The 21,790-nt window shown below is 37.9% G+C and overlaps 1 protein-coding gene across 2 annotated transcripts in view; it reads right to left on the reverse strand.

Annotated features, from left to right (window-relative positions):
• Positions 1 to 16,431: 16,431 nt before the first annotated feature.
• Inpp4b (inositol polyphosphate-4-phosphatase type II B) overlaps positions 16,432 to 21,790 on the reverse strand; it is a 750,330-nt gene continuing 744,971 nt past the window's right edge. For both annotated transcript variants that reach the window (XM_063277738.1, XM_063277736.1), the window contains one exon: positions 16,432 to 21,779. In XM_063277738.1, the coding sequence (XP_063133808.1) occupies positions 21,647 to 21,779 (133 nt within the window). In that variant the 3' untranslated portion in view covers positions 16,432 to 21,646. The remainder of the gene's footprint in view (positions 21,780 to 21,790) is intronic.

Raw genomic sequence — 21,790 nt, forward strand, 5'->3', positions numbered from 1 at the left:
TTCCCTCTCAGCACCTCATGCTAACTTCTCCAAAATTGACCATATAATTGGTCACAAAACAGGCCTGAACAGATACAAGAAGATTGAAATAATCCCATACATCCTATCAGATCACCATTGAACTAAGGTTCAATAACAACAAACACGACAGAAAGCCCACATACACCTGGAAGCTGAACAATGCTCTACTAAATGATAACTTGGTCAAGGAAGAAATAAGAAAGAAATTAAAGACTTTTTAGAATGTATTGAAAATGAAGGCACAACAAACACAACCTTATGGGACACAATGAAAGCAGTGTTAAGAGGAAAACTAATAGCTCTGGATGCCTCCAAAAAAGAAACTGGAGAGAGCATACACTAGCAGCTTGACAGTGCACCTGAAAATTCTAGAACAAAAAGAAGCAAATACACCCAAAGGGAGTAGAGAGCAGGAAATAATCTAACTCGGGGCTGAAATCAGTCAAGTAGAAACAAAAAGAACTAGATAAAGAATCAACAAAACTAGGAGGTGGTTCTTTGAGAAAATCAACAAGATAGATGAACCCTTAGCCAGACTAGCCAGAAGGCACAGAGACCATATCCAAATTAACAAAATCAGAAAGGAAAAGGGAGACATAACAGAAATTGAGGAAATTAAAAAAAATCATCAGGTCCTACTACAAAAAGCCTGTATTCAACAAAACTGGAAAATCTAGAGGAAATAGACAATTTTCTAGATAGATACCAGGTACCAAAGTTAAATCAGGATCAGATAAAACATCTAAACAGTTCCATAACTCCTAAAGAAATAGAAGCAGTCATTAAAAGTCTCCCAACCAAAATAAAAAGCCAAGGACCAGATGGGTTTAGTGCTGAATTCTATCAGACATTCAAAGAAAACCTAATACCAATACTCTTCAAACCATTCCATAAAATAGAAACAGAAGGAACACTACCCAATTTGTTCCATAAAGCCACAATTAGGCTTATACCTAAACCACACAAAGACCCTACAAAAAAAGAGAACTTCAGACCAATTTCCCTTATGAGTATTGATGCAAAAATACTCACTTAAATTATTTCAAAGTGATCAAAATGATCATCCATCATGATCAAGTAGGCTTCATCCCAGGGATGCAGGGATGGTTTAATATACAGAAAACCATCAATGTAATCCACTATATAAACAAACTCAAAGATAATAACCACGTGATCATTTCATTAGATGCTGAGAAAGCATTTGACAAAATTCAACACCCTTTCATGTTAAAAGTCTTGGAAAGATTAGGAATTTAAGACCCATAAACATAGTAAAAGCAATATGCAGCAAACCAGTAGTCAACATCAAACCAAATAGAGAGAAACTGAAGCAATCCCACTAAAATCAGAGACTAGTCAAGGCTGCACACTCTCTCCTTTCCTATTCAATATAGTACTTGAAGTCCTAGCCAGAGCAATTAGACAACAAAAAGAGGTCAAAAAGGTACAAATTGGAAAAGAAGTCAAAATATCGCTATTTGCAGATGAAATGATAGGACACTTATGTGACCCCAAAAATTCTACCAGGGCCTTCCTAAATCTCATAAACAACTTCAGCAAAGTGGCTGGATTTAAAATTAACTCAGATAAATCAGTAGCCTTTCTCTACTCAATGGATAAACAGTCTGAGAAAGAAATTAGGAAAATGACCCACTTCACAATAGTCACAACTAATATAAAATACCTTGTTGTGACTCTAATCAAGCAAGTGAAAGATTTATATGACAAGAACTTCATGTCTCTGAAGAAATAAATCGAAGAACTCTGAAGCTGGAAAGGTCTCCCATGCTCATGGATTGGTAGGATTAATATTGTAAAATTGGCCATCTTGCTAAAAAGCAATCTTCAGATTCAGTGCAATCCCATTCAAAACTCAACTCAGTTCTTCATAGAGTTAGAAAGAAAAATTTGCAAATTCATTTGGAATAACAAAAAACCCAGGATATTGAAAACTATTCTCAACAGTAAAAACCTTTTGGGAGAATCACCATCCCTAACCTCCAGCTGTATTACAGAGCAATAGAGATAAAAACTGTGTGGTATTGGTACAGAGACAGGGAGGTAGATCAATGGGATAGAATTGAAGATCCAGAAATGTACCCACACCATGGGTGCATGGTCACTTGATCTTTGACAAAGAAGCTAAAACTATCCAAATGGAAAAAATACAGCATTTTTAATAATTGGTGCTGTTTGAACTGGCAGTCAGCATGTAGAAGAATGAAAATTGATCCATTCTTATCTTCTTTTTCAAAGCTCAAGTCCAAGTGGATCAAGGACCTCCACATAAAACCAGATACACTGAAACCAATAGAAGAGAAAGTAGGAGAGAGCCTAGAGCACATGGGCTAGTGAAAAATTTCCTGAACAAAACACCGATAGCTTATGCTCTAAGATCAACAATAGACAAATGGGACCCCATATAACTTGTAAAGCTTCTGTAAGGCAAAGGACACTGTCAATAGGACAAAAGCGCAATCAACAGATTAGGAAAAGGTCTTTACCAATCCTACATCTGATAGAGGGCTAACATCCAATATATATAAAGAACTCAAGAAGTTAGACTCCAAAGAATCAAGTAACTCTTTTAAAATGGGGTATAGAGCTGAACAGAGAATTCTCAACTGAGGAATATTGAATGGCTACAAAGCCCCTAAAGATCTGTTCAACATCCTTAGTCATGAGGGAAATGCAAATCAAAACAACCCTGAGATTCCTCCATTATCTTTTTTTTTCTTTTTTTCCGGAGCTGGGGACTGAATCCAGGGCCTTGTGCTCGCTAGGCAAGCGCTCTACTGCTGAGCTAAATCCCCTACCCACCCTCCATTATCTTTTAATGAGGCCTTTACCTCCTCTTCCTTTATGGGGGAGCCAGTGTGCCCTTCAAGTGTGCCGTTCATTCTTCCTTTCCTTGGTGACTGTTTTCATCAGACCAGTCACCCCCTTGTGACCACTGAAGGTTTTTTACCTTTTGTGCCTTTGGAACAATGTTTCTGAATTGTTCTCTCTCCTCTTCCTGTTCACCACTTCGAGTGGAGGCCGCTCCTCGTTCACCATTGGTCTAGTCCCATTTCTCTTCTGTGATGAAATGCACCTACCAAACGTTCCTTGGGAGAGAGAAGGGTAATTTCAGCTTACAATTCAGAGCTCACCGGCCATCATTGAAGGAGCTCAGGAGAAGTTACAGAGGGATTCTGCTTTCTGGCTCACTCTCCGACTTGCTCCCTGCTGACTTCCTTATACAGTTCAAGCTCACAAGTGTGCAGATGGTGTCTCCTACAGTGAACTATGACCCCTATAATCAATCAACAGTCCAGAAAAGTTCTCACAGATGTGGCCATAAGATAGTCTGATCAATACATTTCTTTTTTTTTTTTCTTTTTCTTTTTCGGAGCTGGGGACCGAACCCAGGGCCTTGCGCTTGCTAGGCAAGCGCTCTACCACTGAGCTAAATCCCCAACCCCAAAATTTAAGTAGATTTCTTAGCATGGCCAAGGCCCTGTTTTTTGGTTTTTTTTTTTTTTGTTTTGTTTTGTTTGTTTGTTTGTTTTTTGTTTTTTTCCGGAGCTGGGGACCGAACGCAGAGCCTTGAGCTTGCTAGGCAAGCGCTCTACCACTGAGCTAAATCCCCAACTCCCCATTTCTTTAATTAAAATTGACACATCCTAGAAATCTTGGATGTGTCAAGTTGATAATAAAAACTACTGGGGGGCAACTATTTTAGCCCGGAACTTTCTAGAATGTGCTTACATGGATGATCTAGGTCTACAAAAAATAAATATCTTCTTTCTTTCTGAATCTGTACCTGTCATTATATTTGTTGTACACTGGTAAACCTGAAGCAATCTGCTTGATTTAGTATCTGCCCTTTCCTGACAATGTTTTAAGAGCAGTCATAGATGGGGGAAAGCCACCGGAAGTCATTTAAATGAGTCAGGACATAATGGAGGTTCCAAGGCCATGGATTTTAGTCTCAATTTCTTCCCCACACTGGAACCAGCCAAGTTTGTACAGATTTAACCTTTATGGTTCCACAGTAAGATCAGATGTCCCTGTAAAGTTATTCACTTCTGAAGCTTTAAAACCAGCAGACTCTTCTTTTAAATTGTGGTGGTAAGCTTTTTAAATAAATAATTTTAAGGAGCAAATTTATACGATCATTTCTTATTTGTCACAAACCCATTGAATTCAAGAATTCGCCCTTTCTTCATTCTGCTTAGCCTCCATTTATTGTTGCTCCACCATGACCAGAGAGGGTTTTTTTTTTCTTTTTTTCATCTAATACAATTTGAGGTCTTCTTGGAATGTTTGTAGTTCTTTCAGACCCTAGAAGTTGTACTAACTTACAGTCAACTTTCTCATGATCCAGTTTTTTAAAGCGTGAAAAGTCTAACTGAGGCCTGTTTCTACCATTTCCAGTAACTCTCTCTAACTTCAGAAACAAGCAGCTCCCAACACAGAATTTGCTACTGGTGTTAGGAAACACAACCCAAAAATTCAAATGACAGAACAGGGTGGAAAGATAATAAATATCTTATTGATTTTAGTCCAATTATTGTCTGATTACTATCAGTTCATGGTTTATTAATCTAATCTCAGCGAGTAGAAATCTCTCAAATAATTGTCACCACATGTGGAAATGCAATCCTGAGAGCCGGGAAAAATTCAGCACTGTACTTTTTATTCCCACAGCAGCCAGCATTGGAAACATTGCTACAGTTTCACAAGGGTTCTCTTTTCCTTTAACAGACTTTATTATTTAAAGGGTTAGGTTCACCTTAAAGATGAAAGGAACAGCAGTTTCTTAGCCAATTCTGTCTTCACATATGCATAGTCTCTCCAACAACAGTAGCACGTGTGTCAGCATTGATCAATCTGTATTGTCATGTTAATTTCATCCACATTTGCAGTTTTCATAAGTTCTCTCCTGTGTTTGTTGTACTTACAGTGAGTGTATGGACTTTGATGAGTGTTTAATGAAACATACCTACTTTTCTTCTTCTTCTTCTTCTTCTTCTTCTTCTTCTTCTTCTTCTTCTTCTTCTTCTTTTCTTCTTCTTCTTATTCTTATTATATTATTATTATCATTATTATTATTATTCTTAAATAAACTTTTCAACTCCACATCCTGCTTGATCTCCCCTCCCAGCCACCTCCTTCCACATTCATCCCTTCCATTCACCCTTCCCCTCTGAGGGGTGCCCCTCCTGAGTATCTCCACACCCCCCTGGCATTTCACGTCTCTGTGAGGCTCAATGTTTCCTCTTCCACTGAGGTCAGACAAGGCAGTCCAGCTAGAAGAACATATCCCACATACAGGCAACAGCTTTTGGGATAACTCGCTCTCCAGTTGTTTGAGTCCCGCATGAAGACCAAGTTGCACATATACTACATATGTGTGGGGAGGCCTAGGTCCAGCCAGCATTTGCTCTTTGGTTGGTCGGTCAGTCTCTAAGAGCCCCAAGAGTCCAGGTTAGTTGACTCTGTTGGTCTTCCTATGGAGTTCTTATCCCCTCTGAGGCCCACAATCCTTCCCCGTACTCTTTCATAAGAGTCTTTAAGCTTTATCTGATCTTTGGCTGTGGGTCTCTGCATCCCTCTAAATCAGCTGCTGGGAGGAGCCTCTCAGAGGACAGCCATACTAGACTCCTGTCTGCAAGCGTAAAAGAGTATCATTAGTAGTGTCAGGGATTGGTGCTTGCCCATGGGATGGGTCTCTAGTTGGGCCAGTTATTGTAACGCAGAACAATTTCACTCGCTTATGAATCTTCCACACTTTGTCTGTTCTAGCCCCTGCCTATGACATTTACATTTTCTTCCTGATTTCGCCTTTTCTGTGATCGAAAACTCATGATATTCACTAAGAATCATGGAATATGCAGGTCTTTTACAGTGCCTAATTTTCCATAATGATATGCAGTCAAGTTTCCTCCATGCCCCTGTATATACTGAAAGGTACTGTGTTTCCGGTGTTTATCATTTAGTTCAATTTGGAACAATCCTTTCATGTGTATTAATTTCAAACCTTTCGGTGCCTATTTCTCATATCCACTCCGGGTGTCTTTGAGCACTGACTTTCTAGCGTGCCTCTGAATTTGTCATTGCCTTCATTCTTCTTGTAAAATACAAACTCAAAATGCTCTGTGGTGTGGATCTGCACTCCGCTAGTCATGTTCTCATCCCTGTACTCCGATCTGTTGGAAACTTGGGCTCAGATAATCACTGAACAGAAGGCAGACCAAGGTTTAGGGAGAACCACGCTGCAGCCGGGAGCAGCTTTATGGAATAAGCTGAGCACTGATTTGTTGACCATGACATATGTAAAATCTCAAAGCAATTGATATCACATATATTTGTTTTCTTTCTTTCCTTTTTTATTGTTTTTCTCCTTTTGGGTTCTGGGTTTTTAATGTTACCCCAATCTCTTTATACTGGTGGATACGAGGTTTCGGTTTCTTACGGAGTCAACACCTTCACGCTGCTGGGTTCTTTTGCCTGGCAGCCCGCGTGTGTTACTGAATTTGGCTTATATTTGTTTGCGACAGTGCTTTATGAACCGTTTTATTTCTGAGGCCCCTCATGGTGTTTGTATCTTTCCTTTGAATTTTACATTCTGGGGGCTTTTTCTTTTTTCTTTTCTTCCCTGAGAATTTGTTGGTTGATTTTTAAAATTTTAAAACACCTTTAGGCTGATTATTCATCTCTAGAGGGTTTTTTCCCTATAGCAAATTTGTTTTATTTATGTTTTTGATTATGTACTAGCTTTTCTGTCTTTAATTTACTTTGTTTTTCTTTATCCTAGTTCCTTGGGCATAATGTTAAGCCACTTATCATAAATCTTCCTGTTACTTAACGCAGGTTCTTCTTGTTGAAATAGTCAATGTATTTCCTTTGGCCTTAGTCCACTTCGTTTGTTTTTTGTTTGTTTGTTTGTTTGTTTCGTTTTTTGTTTTTTTGGGTTTTTTTTCGGTATGATGTGTTAATATTTTTGTTTATCTAAAATGACTTTTCAGTGGTCCTCTTGAATTTTTCTCTGGTCATGTGACTTATGGTTTAGTTTTATTTAATTGCTTCATTGGTATGTTGCGTGGGCTGTTTATTTCTCACGTATCTGTGGGTCTTCCAAAATTCCTCCCATTATAATTTCTCATTTCATAAAATTTTTTGTCACAAATAATACTTGGGATGGTTTCAGTGTTCTCAAATTTGTAAAGACTTGTTCGTTTCCCAGCATACGGTCTATCCTGGGGAATGTTCTATGTGCACAAAGAAAGATTTTATAATCCACTATTTAAACATATGAAGGAATATATATATATATATATATATATATATATATATATATATATATATATCTTATGGATTAAAGAACATTATTATCTATTAGTTTATTCTTTTTTATTCTCTCATATTTATTACTATGGTTATGTTTAGACATTCCCATAGTGAATAAATACATTTAATTGCAGGTTTTAAGCTCTCATCCTGACTGGTCCATTTATTAGCAATCTTATTTCTCTGTTAGCTGCTGTAAGCTTGCAGCAGGAGCGTCCACCTCCTACACATCAGCTTAAATGTGTCTTCCAGGCTAAGGTAGCTCTTGTTATTTAGAGCTAGTATGCTGATTTTTTTATCAGTCTGTGTCATTTGATTGGACAACGTATTCAAGAACGAGCAAAATAATGATGACAGGCGCATTGGTTACTTTCAAGTATAGGTTTGCAATGGCTTCATGGAAGTATAATTTTTATACAGTATATGAAATTAGTTTGGAATGAAGAATTTGGTAAGTTTTGAGAATACCTTGCTATTATCATTCTGATGGTATAGTTTGCACTAACTCAAAACCTCCATTTACTTATAACTCATATATATATTACATTAATAAATGTTTATTCATAACTTAAAGATGGAGATGCATTCTAAGAAGTACATTACAAGGCAATTTTGACTAGAAGACCATGATAGAACATCATACAGAAGCTAAGAGACCTTCCATGTCACCAGGCACTAAAGCTGTATGTAGTCACCCTTCTGAGCAGGGTCCTTCATCAGACAGAGCATTATGTGGTCCGTGACAGTGTTTAAATAAAGTATAAACATAATAAATGCAATGAAACAGCAGAATAATCAAGGTGGCATTCATTCGGTAGTATGAATCCATCCCTCCACCACTAAATTGCACCAAAGGCATGAGTTCCTCTGCTTTCTGTCACTGCACTTTGTTTTGGATTCCTGGGATTTGGATGAGTATAGTTCATACAGCATGCACTCTTGTCTTTTCTCTCTTATGAAAGGCAGGATAGGGTAAATCATTTCAATTCTAATGGTTACTGGAATGTGTAATGGTTTGTACAGTTTGTATTTATTTTAAAACTCAATTAACAAATGAAACCCAAAGAAATGGACAAACGTATTTACTAAATTAGCACAATATTTTAACACTACAATAAAACACTTACCCTGAAATGCTTTTGTGCTAAGTTCTAGTCTCACCTCCAATTTTTGGTACTCACTGTCCTCTCTGTCTGTTCTATCCATAATATCTTCCCATTGGCAGATGATACAGAGGGCACCATCAATTATGTGACCCTGAGGGTCACCTTTCTATCACTCAGTGGTGGTGAATTTGAGAGCCATTACTTGTTGTGTACAGAAACAATTGGTTCTTTTCGAGTTAGTATTGCTTCTGGTTGCTATTCCAAGGCACACATGCTTGATGACACCTTTATCCATTTAGTTGCTGAAGACTATGTTAAAAGTTCAGGTTCTGCAAATTACAGTTACAGTTATAAAGTTGTAATTAATGCTAACAGAAATATATATATATATATATATATATAAATGCAAATGTTTTTTCCCTATGGCAAATCACTGAGGTGCCTATATCATGTGTAGACATTCAATATTATAAGAAACTAAAATCAGATTCAAACCTAGATGTTTTATTTGGAATTTTCCATTGCAGTAACATATAAACATGTAGTTCTCTATTTATGCTCTTCCCATAGATCTACCCGTGATTTTTATCTAAGTATCAATAATATGAGCATATGTTTATGTTCTTAACAGTGAACTACAGATCTCCTTTGTAAAATGTGTCAGCTGATTTGCTTGTGACACATTTTGTTGGGTGGTTTATTTTCTTATAGATCAATATAGACGTTTACTTATATTTGTAAATACAAGTCATCAGTGATGTGTAACTTGCTTACATTTCCCTATAGGAGAGATGTTCTTTCTGTCAATATGTTGATACTAAAATATCAACATTAGATATTTCTAATTTCAATGAGGCTAAATTAATACATTATTGTACTTTAATGATTTCGGTTTTTTTTATCACTTTGTTTCACTAAAGATCGAAACTTATTTTTTGTTTTCTCTAGCAGTTCGCAGCACGTTGATTAGGAATTACATTTTTAGTGAGGTGTATGCAGTTTGATTCAGTGGTGAGCATTTACTATTCATAAATGCGTTCTAGCACCATTTAATGAAAATCTATTGACTTTCCTCTAAATACTTCTTTTTATTTAATGTGGATTGATTACTTAGAACAACTTCATATAGGCAACTATTTTTCTATATTTTTCATCTATCTCCCATCCATCTCGAGTTCTTCGATGTTAAGTTCATGAATCACGTGATTTATATGCATCATTGCTTTTCTCTGCAGATAGACACAATTTCAAGTTTGTGCTTTATCTTTTGTGTGTTTTCACTGATTTTTCTGGCTAGAACCTTCAGTGCAATTCCAATTAGAAGTGAGAATAGATGTTAATGTCTTATTTGGATCTCAAAGTGGAAAAAAATCAGTTCTCCCATTAAGAAGTACTCGTTTATTCTTTCGAAGAATGCCCAGTGTCAAAAGAAATTACTGTCTTTTTCTTTAGCCCTTTGGACTCAGCTCTTTTCTGCGCTTCTGTTGAGGAATATGTTGCATAGTGGACTGTCTGCAATTGGTTATTGTGATCAAACATGCTGATTGCGTGTAGAAAATCAAACTATATCGTACTCGCACTAATTACTAAATGTTGCATTTGGTTGGCAAAAGTAGTTCAGAATTTTACCGTTTTTGCTAACAGTACTAGCTGGCATAGTTTTCCCTCCTTGTAGTGTGCATCTTAAAGAAGAGCTAACACCAGGTCCTCAGAATGATTTGGGAATATTTCTTCTTTTTCAGTTTTATAAAATTTGATTTCTATAGGTAGGAAAATATTGGGTAGAAAGAAATAGGTGCTAGATAAACCATAATGCCATCTTTCCCTCTCTGCATTAACAATCAAACAAAAAAGGCAATGCAATTAGTCTGTAAGTCATGGAAGACGATAGATTTCATGCCAGAGGTCATTGCTAAAAGAGGTGTGACACCAAGGCAAGTGGGTGTTCATAATTGTACTTTCTTTTTAACTCTACAGATAACAGAAGTTCAAACCATTTCCTTCCAGGAGTCTATCAAGGACCTCTGAGGTACATCTGTACACCAGAGGCAAGGCATGTTTCAGAAGCCCCCTGAATTGAGGGAGGTTTGTTGTTTCCAGTCATTGAAGGACCCCCACAGAGGTAATGATGCTGTCTTTTAGCGTATGTCCAGTGATGAGCAGAAAATAAACTGAGTTCGTCTCCTCACATGTGCTGAGAGCAGGATGGCATCAGATCCCTTGCCTCCCATCACAGCCTGATGCTGTGTTCCCATTACACTTATTTCTTAGGAAATCACTTTGCATTTTCACCTTATGATAACTTTAGAGTGCCATCATAAATTATCTGCAACTTTACCTTAAAGAGTCTTTATTAAAACCAGGATGTTTTCATCTGCAGCCAGGATCCTTAATACTGGAGTTCCTAAGAATTTGAATCTGGGAATTTTCTCAGTACTTTGATTTTGTCAGTGGACTGTCCTTTCTGTGTGTTATTTCCTTGTGGGAACTGGTCCTGTCCAGTGATGGTGACATGGCAGAACTGCCAGGAAAAGCACTCTGTTCATCTACCATAGATATAGGGAGGTGAAACAAACTGGCTCAGTGAGTGACATGGATGCTGAATGACCAAAGATCATTTACGTTATTGATCAGGAACTGAAATTACCATGCAAGTGTGGAAATATCAGACATTCTTACACTACCTAAAAATAACTCAGCGCTATACTGCATGCAGTGTGCATACCCACGCGTACACACACACACACACACACAGAGAGAGAGAGAGAGAGAGAGAGAGAGGAGAATAAAGACAGAAGGACAATCTTCCTATTTAAGAGCTTGCCTCAATTGTGTCTAAAGCTTAGTTTATGCTTTTTCATTCATGAGGCAAACAATTGTCCTTTGTTTAAGTATATCTGTGTGTATTTGTGTGTGTGTGTATGTGTGTGTGTGTGTGTGTGTGTGTGTGTGAGACACACAGACAGACACAGAGACAGAGAAACAGACAGAGACAGACAGCCAGAGGGACAGAAATGCACACAGAAATGATTTCAATAAAGCACTTACCAGTATTGAAAGTGTTTGAATCGCGTATGCTAAGAACTTACCTTATGATATTTCATTTTTGTTCTGCTCCAAATGTTAGATTCATACCTTCAAATATATTTATTTGGCTGCACGACTCAGAGGCAACTGAACTTATAATACTCAAAGCTAAAAATTGGTTTCTCCTCCAAATTTGTACGGATTGGTTCATCTGCACCCCAGCTCACCCCTGGGACTGGACTCTGAAGTTCACTCCAATTGCCTGTCTCCTCTCCCTGCCAACTTGAAGACTTGGCTTTCTGATCCTCAAATGCTATATCAAGCTTCTGCCTTCTCTTCACATTTTACTGATGTAAACCCAGTCCATGCCAGGCCACCTGCCACTATATATACATTTTCAGTTGCCTCAGGATTTAGCATTTTGATTCCCTGCAGTACGACATTTAGAGTCTTTGAAAATGTAAGTTAGGCTTCTTAACTTCCTGTTTAAACCTTGAATTTGGTTCTGATTGCATCTGATGTGAGACTGAATCCCTCCTTATAAGGATTCCCAACAATTTGAATATCAACTCTACACCATTCTCATCCCATTTGTCACTAAATACACACACACACACACACACTCACATACACACACATGCACACACACACTCACACACACACATAATCACACATACATTACATTCACACACTCATACACATACACTCACACACTCATACACACTCATACACACTCACACACACTCACACACACTCATATACACTCACACACACTCACACACACTCACACACACACTCACACATATACTCACTCACACACACACACACACACACATACCACCCTTTATGTGTATCTGTCTTCTTTCGACTGAATGTTTCTCTTCGTTTACAGCTCAATGTAAATTACATCTATTTAAGATGATTAACTGAGGCTATCATTTCAAGAGAAGAAACTCTTAACCAAAATAAATTCATCAAGTCAAGAAGGGTTATGTCTGTAACCACAGAATTCAACAGGCAGAGAAGAACAAGAATTGTGTTAGAGACTACATAGTGAGAGTGATAACCAAATCCTTAGATGATGTTCTTCATATTGCATATTATATTCTTTTTTTGGTTGCATATTATATTCTTAATAATTGTAGTTTAGTTAATTTTGTTTTTCATTGGTTTCTACAGTAGAGCAGACTATAAAGTCTATTAATAGACAAGTCATTACTCTTGTCTGCTGCTAAGCTCGCTTGACCTAGATCACAGATACTCAGAAGTATTTTCAGGCTGTGGCTGTGGCTTAGTCTTTCCCTTGCATATCTGATCCTAGTACTCTAAAAAACTGCCAAGTAAAAATAATAATTTAAATAAATATAGAAAGGAATGGATATGAGGTATGAGACAGAAAAAATTGAAACAAAAGTTTGATTTCTATTTTCAGGAATGTTAAGATCTTTCGAATAAAATACATAATAGTTTAACCCAACATGATAGTTATGAAAATAGTCAAAGGGAAGAAGCAAATGACCTCAAAGCAGTCTGGAAGAGTATATGCATTCATACAGTTCTGTGTGTGTGTGTGTGTGTGTGTGTGTGTGTGTGCGTGTGTGTGTGTGTGCATGTGTGTGTGTCTGCATGCACATGTGTGTATGTGTGTGGGTGTTCATGTATGTGTGCCTTGTGTGAGTATGTGTGTGTATGCGTGTATGTGTGCCTGTGTATGTGTGTGATGCATGTGCATGCGTGTGTGTGTATGTATATGTGCCTGTGTGAGTGTGTGGCCTTGTGAATGTGTGCATGAATGTATGTGGTGTATATGTGCAGCATGTGTGTGTGTTTGTGTATATATGCCTGTGTGAGTGTGTACCTTTGTGAGTGTGTGCATGAGTGTGTGTGTGTTTGTGTATGTGTGCCTATGTGAGTGTGTGCATGAGTGTGTGTTTGTGTGTGCATACAAGCACATGCGTGTGTTTATGTATGTGTGCCTGCGTGAGTGTGTGCATGTGCATGTGTGCATGTGTGTATGTGTGTATGTGTGCACGCATGCATGTGTGTGAGTGCATGTGTTTGTGTATGTGTGGTTGCGTGATTGTTCGCCTGTGTGAATGTGTGCATGAGTGTGCATGTGTGTGCATGTGTGTTTGTGTGTGTGTGTGTGTGTGTGTGTGTGTGTATTTGCACTTCATGCAGTGACTCCCAGTTTGTAATAATAGCCTTAGAGGGAAAGTGAGACCAAATTGTAAAACTGAGTAAACAACAAACATCATCTGTTTTGGGTGGAGCTATAATTGTAGGAATAGAGGAAGATGCATATGAACAATATCCCCTTGGCCGTGACCAGGGGTGATAATACTTCCAAGGCTCCATGGTGGAAACACCTACAACCTTTTTGACAATAACAGGATTAATGTGTGTAATTAGGCAAGGAAGAGACAAAACTCATTCCAGCTTACAACTAATACATTGATCCCACCAACAGCCAGAAGGTCTCTGTATGAACTGGGGGAAGAGCCAGGTAATCATAAACATCCTAGAACACAGACATCCACTCACAGAAAGCAGATATCCTGGAAGACAAACCCAGCTTAAGAAATATCAAGGTAAGTATGACAATTAGCAGCAAACATCAGGAGAAAATAGAAGTTTGGTTTTAAAAAAGAGAATCCAATTATTTGTAGCAGAAAATCATTTGCCACATTTTATAAATGAAATGAGACATTTGTAAAATAAGTGTGGGAAATACTTTAAAATCTTACATTGTGAGAGAAATGTGGTGTGGCTTCAAGGAACCCTTATGTAGTTTTCAGGAGCCACCATTGTCAACTGACAGGAAAATGTTGTTTTGAAGTCTCCGGCCCACACTGAGGCCTTAGCCATCGCACTCGGGGAGCGGCAGTGTTGACAGTAGATGTAGGAGTCTCCCTGCTGCCTTCACTGCGATGAAGCTGCCTGTGCGCCCACACAGGTGAAGGGAGGATGCCTCTCCTGCCTTCCGTGTGTGGACTAAGTGGCTACTGTGAGCTGAACTTTCGTAGTATTGTGCAAGCACGTGAAAGCAATTTAATTTTAGAAATTAGCCCTTACACTTTTACGTACATAGGCTTCACAGGCATAAATCACGAGACTGAGACGAGCAAAAGCACAGGAGTGGATCTCTGCCTGGGGGCCACCATTGTCAGGGCCACCCCTGCGTCTTTTCCATGCTTCACTGAGTGGTAAGCCATATTATTGCCCTCATGATATGGATGTGTAAGAATGTGAACACATAGGAGCATTGGCTAACTTGAGATACAGCCTCATCTAACAGACTGACTGACGGTTTCTGTCTAGGTGTAGCCACTCAGAAGTACACTTTGCTTAGCTTTGTGCTAGCGCACTCTCCTTAGTTCCATTCTCCAAGAGCTGTGTGAATCTTAAGGGGGAGCAAACTGACTAAAGATGAACACTCCATTTCAACTTTAGGATCATCATGAAAACAGGACATTGATACAGAAGGCAGGGGAAGTGGAAGGGGACCACAGATGGGTCAAACTGTCACACAGCATGCGGTGACTGACTGAGGAGGGAAGAAACCATTGTTTATGTCAAAGGGGGTGAATATTATCACAGTTCTCAGTTTGAAACTAGGGACCACACTGAATAGTAAAGACACATGGACAAGAAAGTACTCATGGTCTTAGCAGGATGAGGGCAATGTGCTTTCCCCATATCTCACTATTTGACTTAAAGTTCATAGAGATAATTCTTCTTGGGCCATTGATTAGTTATTACAATCAAGAGAGAATTCAGTGCTTGCTATGAAAGGGACAGATGGACAAAGCCACAGAATGATGCCTGGTTGCTACACTCACACCGACTACTTGTTGACTTGACCAGCATCAATTATACCAACACATACTTTTCAATTCTCTCTCTGATCAAAACAGTGCCCCCAAAAAGCCTACCCAAGTCCTTCAGGGTATTCTTATTTTGACTGATGATTTCATTCCCTGGTAAGACTCAAGCAACCTATACATGAATGCTTAAAACACCAGCAAAATACTATTTCATAAGGCTACTCTCCAGCTCTCTGCTAAGCAGTATTTACTATAATTTCCTGTGGACAATCTCAATGTATCTACATCCAACATCCTTCCTGCGCTGATACAGAAGATGATTAGTGAAAACACAGACCGTTGAGAATGACCTGACACAAGAGGAATGCTCACTACTGTATCAGCTACATGCTTGAATCACACGGCAAGTAAAAGTTCACTCTTAACAAATGACCCCAGGCTCCCTTTGCTTAATCCATTGCAAAAGATCTAAATTAATGCCTTTGGAATTTGTATTCTGTTGTCATCTGCTATCAAGACTCACAAACGATCAGTTTGAGGTATTCTCTAGGCAAAAGAATCAGTTTGCCATGTTCAAATGACTCCACTTTAAACTAGACAACAAAGATTAATGATTTGCCACTCACAGCTGGACAGCTGTTGGCAGGGGATGGTTGCTAGGGGAAAGAGAATCATACTGTTTTTAGAGTGTGGCTACTGTAAGTTGCCTATGCCCTAGTGGATAACCTGGTACACACATGTGAGCAGCATTAACTGGACTCGCTGGGTTAAGTCTCTATCAATCTGTCTACCTATCATATAGGTATCTACCTATCATCTGAAATTTTAAAATAATTATTTATAATATCCTAATGTAGGATCATCACAGCTGCCTTTAACTCTGCTAGGGGCTTGTGCTTGATGCTTCTTCAAGAAGGGTGGCCCTGGAAGCCCACTGCGTCAGTGAAGTGATACTAATTGGTCAGCAATGTAAAACATGTGGTCCAGCAGAATTGAGGTCTATTCTCCTTGAAGTGTGATGTGTGCTATCTTTTTGATATTTCCATTAACGTTTAAATGTTGCCACATGGATTACAATGAAAAAGAATGTAAAATGGGGAGAAAAGCCAGAAACATAAAAATAAAACCATATTTATTTCAACAAAAATATACATACAGTGCATGATGAATATGATTTACACAAAATAAAATGAATGTGATATTCCTTCTAAGTGCTAATATAAAATGATCTACTCATGACTCATTTCCACGACGTATGGGAATACAAACACATAATTGGTTTATCTACAATATATATTTAACAAAAAAAGAAAGCAAGTGTCAACCTCCCAAATGGATACCACAAGAACCTGAAAATGCATTAAATTAAAAGATAACATGCTCACACAGAGAATTATGTGCACAAAGGGTGGGACATGTGCAGATAAGTGAATGTTCTGCCCTTTGAAAAATGTGAAGGCTTTTCAACACGAGATAGGTTCTGCTGTTGAACATGACATGAATCATTTTAAAAATTACCCAGATATTATAGAAATGTTGGTCAAATTTGAGTCTCTAAAACTTGCTGATAATGTTACATTTTGCTCTTTTGTTACCTAGGAATAATTTTAAATGATTGTAGAAATACTATGAAAAATGTATCTTCCGTTAAAGAATGGTATATACCTCTTTCCTTAAATACTGCTTTTACTGCATGCAGAGTGTGCTAATATGCATCTGGGGCACATGGCTTACAGAGAGAATCATTTATGCGAGTTGTATTTACGTTAATTTCCACGTTCTCTGGAACTAAACTCTGAATTTCTACTTCCTTAACTATGCATGCCCAAGTGCAAATCCAAGCGCGGGAAAACCAATTGCATTTTCCATTTTGGAGATTAGCATTATCTTATATGCATCCCTTTCTCTAGTTGGGTATTATATTGTCCTCTTAAATTAGAAGCATGATTGTATTTTCTAGTCTTAGAAATAAAATTCAAAGAGAAACTAACATGCCCTATAGCTCAGGAAAAAAAAAGTGAAATTTCTGTCTCTTACTTCCATATTAACTGGCATATCATATTTTATCAAAATTGTTGGTTATTAACTTTGTATTTTTAAAGTCAATGTTTGCATCTTTGTATGGAAACTTCTAATTTCATGTTATCAGAGAAAAAAAGATAAGTGTAATTCCCCCCGCCCTTTTTTACTTTAAAAGCTAAAATGATAAATATAGAATCAGAATTTACCCAGATTGGAGGTAAACTGTATGGATATGAATTTATGCTAAAACTCAATAAATCATGCTAGTTCTTAACAAATTAATTATCCTTTTCAGTGGTGAGCACTATGTATTTTACACAGTTCCAATATACCTGCTGTTCTCCACAGCTGGTGATTAGAGTGTTTCTCAGACATATTACTCAAATGTGTGTTAAAAATTCATTTATTTCTTGAGAAATTACAAAATGCGTCCCATAGATTGGACTAAAATGATGTGACACATCTCTCAGAATCAAATATATATATATATATATATATATATATATATATATACACATACCTGTGTCATCTTACTAGACACCAGAGTGTAATTTATTTAATTAAACAGGATGGGTTTCAACTGTGTTCAATTTAGTAAACATTGAGTACAGTGACATAATTCTGCCTTTCCTTTCAACAATGCCATAATCATAAGCTTATACATTGTGATGAAGTATACTTTAGTGATATTATGATTACATTAACATTTTTCTGAATTTGATGCTGACGTATAATTCACAATAAGGCAGAATGCTAAGGGCCACTTGCAGCAGCTTATTAATTTAATTAATAAAACAAATGTTTTATTTTTAGTAACTCAATTATGGATAAAATAGAAGTATCCAAAATACTGAATTGAATAGCAGTGTTCCTTAAGGAGGATAAAATCTAAAATAAAATTATAATAATCTGATAAAAGATTGCTTTTCCTTAAAAGCCATTCTAATATTAGCCTCCTTCGGATAATTTGTTATTTTTCTGGAGAAAAGAAATGTCTGTAGTGGCATGGAGCCATGCTCTGGCTGGTAAATGCCTAACAACTGGTATTCCAGAAAATAAATATCCTAGTTTATAATGTTTGGCAATTTCTGTGGTTTAAATATTCCCATGATGGGAGATTTCAAGATAACAACATTGTGTTCCTAATTGTGGCATCCAATGGTTCATGATTGCATATTATCAATATAGCTCTTGAATAATGCAGCCCCGGCAGAGCTAACGACATTTAGAAATGTGATAGATACCAAAGTCTGGTTTGAAAAAAGCCAGGAAGTTATAAGATTGGATTTTAATCTTTACTTTTAACAAATTCATTTCATAATATGGCTGATTATGGTCACGTGGAGCAGGCAGTTTTCACAATTCCAGAAAACTCAACGACAACCTCTCACGAGTCAGCCACCGCAGGGATGCCTGGGAGGAAGCCTCCTGGCACGGCCTCTTTACAGAGGGAAGGATCTGACTAGGAAAAAAAAATCAAGTTTTCCCTTTTTACCATCCTGAGTCCTATTTTTCTAAAAATCACTTAATGTGTGAAAAGCAGGAGGCATGGGCTGTATCACCCAGTCGGGACTGGCTTTCAAGGTGGCACTGTTTGTCAGAAGCAATAGTTCATGAATGCTTAGTGGCCAGGAAGTACTGCCATGACTGGGCAAGGGCTGATTTTAATGAATTTATCAGCTACATCCTATAGTTATCATGGCCCTTCTGGGTTTCCAGACTGACCAAAATGTTAGCATTTAGAAGATGTTTTAATCAGTATGTGGGTAAAGCTCAAGGCAATATTTAGGAAGAGAAGTAGAGGTGGAAATTCAGTAGGCTGCTGCGTACAAATGTATCAAATGTATTAGATGTATCAAATGTACACTTAGTTGTCCTGAGGACACATGCACACTCTAGACCTTTGGGTAATAGTCCTGAGTGTGTCCTCCTTATTTGCTTTTGATAGATCACTCTGGTGGCTTTGTAAAGAGTTAAACCAGAACTGACACCTGCATTTGATAAGAGGAAAAACATATTTTTTGAGAAACAAAATAAAACAAAAGCCCCACTCCATTGTTTGGATATGTCATTTTCCTGAGAAATTGTTTGACTCTCCACCATCTCCCCAGATATGCCTGCTGGTACAGTTCTTAAATGAAAGCATGTTTGAGACAGTGTGAAGACAGCTGATGGAGCCACGTGACGGCAGCCATATTTATGCAGGGGAGATTGTTAAAAGGTTTCATTTAATGTTTGGTTCTGAAAGTCTCGGTAAAGATGAATTATGATGTGGTTGCTTGAGTGCACTGAGATAAGAGTTGTCACACTTAAGAAATAGGAATTTTCTTGTTAAAAATCCTCTGTGGAAAGGTTGTACAGATGTACAATTCCCATAGGAAATGGTGCTGCTGTCAATGAATAAAACTTCATTTCTGTGGATTATGGAGGTCGACCTCTGATATTTCTACATAAGCATTTATTGACAAAGAAAAAATATCCTATGAAATGTCAGGCAAAACTGGAAAACTCTGATATTGGCTTTCCAGTTAATAAATATTTACAATATTTGAATCAAGATGGTTAATTTATAAAAATATATAAGCATAAACCACTGTTTATAAAATATTTGTGACCAAAAAATTGTACAAGACATCCTCGACTGCATATCACTACTACCAAGTCCTACCAGCTTGATTAAAAACAGAATAATTAAAACCATTACATTAAATTACTAAAATGGAGAATAGGTCTGAGAACACTAAGATTAGTTTTCCATATAGAAATTCATTTTTAAAGGCTATACATAGTTTGGTAACAGCCACAGGTTATTAGTTTTACAACTAATTCCACTATGAGAAACCTCCGAGCGTTATCTTCTATTTTCAGTCTCTTGGAAAACTCAACATGGTCTACTTGAAAACCCTGTACAGGGAGGGAGCATTTTAGGCAAGTCGCTATCATATTATCCATGAAGACATACAATATGGCCCCATGAATGAAGTCACAGCAGAGAGGTATCAGTGTAAGAAGCCTCCATCATGCTCTGAAGCGATGTGTGCTTTGAGAAAGGGAAGAATATTCTTTTTCATATCACTTTATTCTGAGTGTTAATTCCAGTGATAAATTCTAATATTTCTATTTGGCTCTCCTCTGTCAATTTGCATACATAGCCAGTGTGGCAATCTGGAGAAGGACGCTGTAGATTGGGAGGTTTAAAGAGCAAGATGGTAAGGGCGGCCGAGATTGCCATTCTGCAGTCAAGTGCACTGCCTTGAGCCACTCACTTCTTTTGCATGGTAGTCTTCTGCAATGTGGTCTCCAAGGAAATGACTAACTTGGAATATTAGTAATTTTACATCTGGTGTTATTTTACTGTAAGGACAAATATGAGATCCAGAGTACCTGACAGGTACTGTGTATTTTATTACTGTTTGTGTCTTCACACATGTTCCAGGGTTCTGCACTTCACATATATTGACCTATGACAGACTGCAGACTCACACACTTAAGAGGACTCCCTGGGAACATGTCATAGAACTGTCTCTGCCTCTCACTTCCATGAATTTTTCTGAATGATTTTCAAGCTGGTGGAGACTGTCCTTTGGGTCGTCAACAGGTACGACCTTTACATTTCCTTGTAACTTTAGTACCTTGAAGAGTTTTCCCAGTATTCATTAAAGACTCTGCACTGCTGTGTCTAGGTGGGTTACCCAACCCACATCAGAGTTTTATGAAGAACCATGGTTTTGTGTTGTAGCTCATGACTCAGATCACACTTTCACCTACAGGCTTAGAAAGTAGAATCGCATCTAAACTGTACAAAGATTTGTACAAACATATACGCAAGCCATGTGAGTAATCAAGGACATGGCTTCCCATCACATAATTGCACTTACTACATGCATATTTTATAAAAGCCATAAGCTGGGCTGTTAGGTTGTCTGAAGTCAAGACTTCAAAGTGGCATTATATAAACTCACACCCTTTACTTGCTTACGTGGGGTGTGGCGTTCTCCATGTTACCTCTGGCACCATGGAAGCAACCTTGTTTCCTCAGGACACATTTTATTTAAATACTCTACCAATGGAATTACACTTTCTCAACTAACCTCAACCAGCGAGGTCTGTTAACCCAAAAGAGAAAAGATTGACCGGGCCCAGAAGTGCTGGCAAGGCTTTCTGTGTAATGTATTGGTCTTGATGTGAGTAAGACCCATGAGCACCTCACTCCGCAAACTCATAACAATAAAAAATAAAAACGACAGAGGTGGAGATCTTCAAAGCTCAATGTATTTGTGTTCCTGTTGTGTCTCCATGTTGGTAAACTCAGGTGTCAGCTTTTCCGTAAGTGCCTTCTGGAGGTCGGTAGCACTTGGGAAAAGCCATCAGCTGTAGCATGTTGAAAGCATATCTCCTGCATTTGATATTCTTCAGTACATTTTCTATGCGGCATCCTTCTCTGGGGAGAGG

The sequence above is a fragment of the Rattus norvegicus genome, chromosome 19 (assembly GCF_036323735.1).
Source record: "Rattus norvegicus strain BN/NHsdMcwi chromosome 19, GRCr8, whole genome shotgun sequence".
Classification (NCBI taxonomy): domain Eukaryota; kingdom Metazoa; phylum Chordata; class Mammalia; order Rodentia; family Muridae; genus Rattus; species Rattus norvegicus.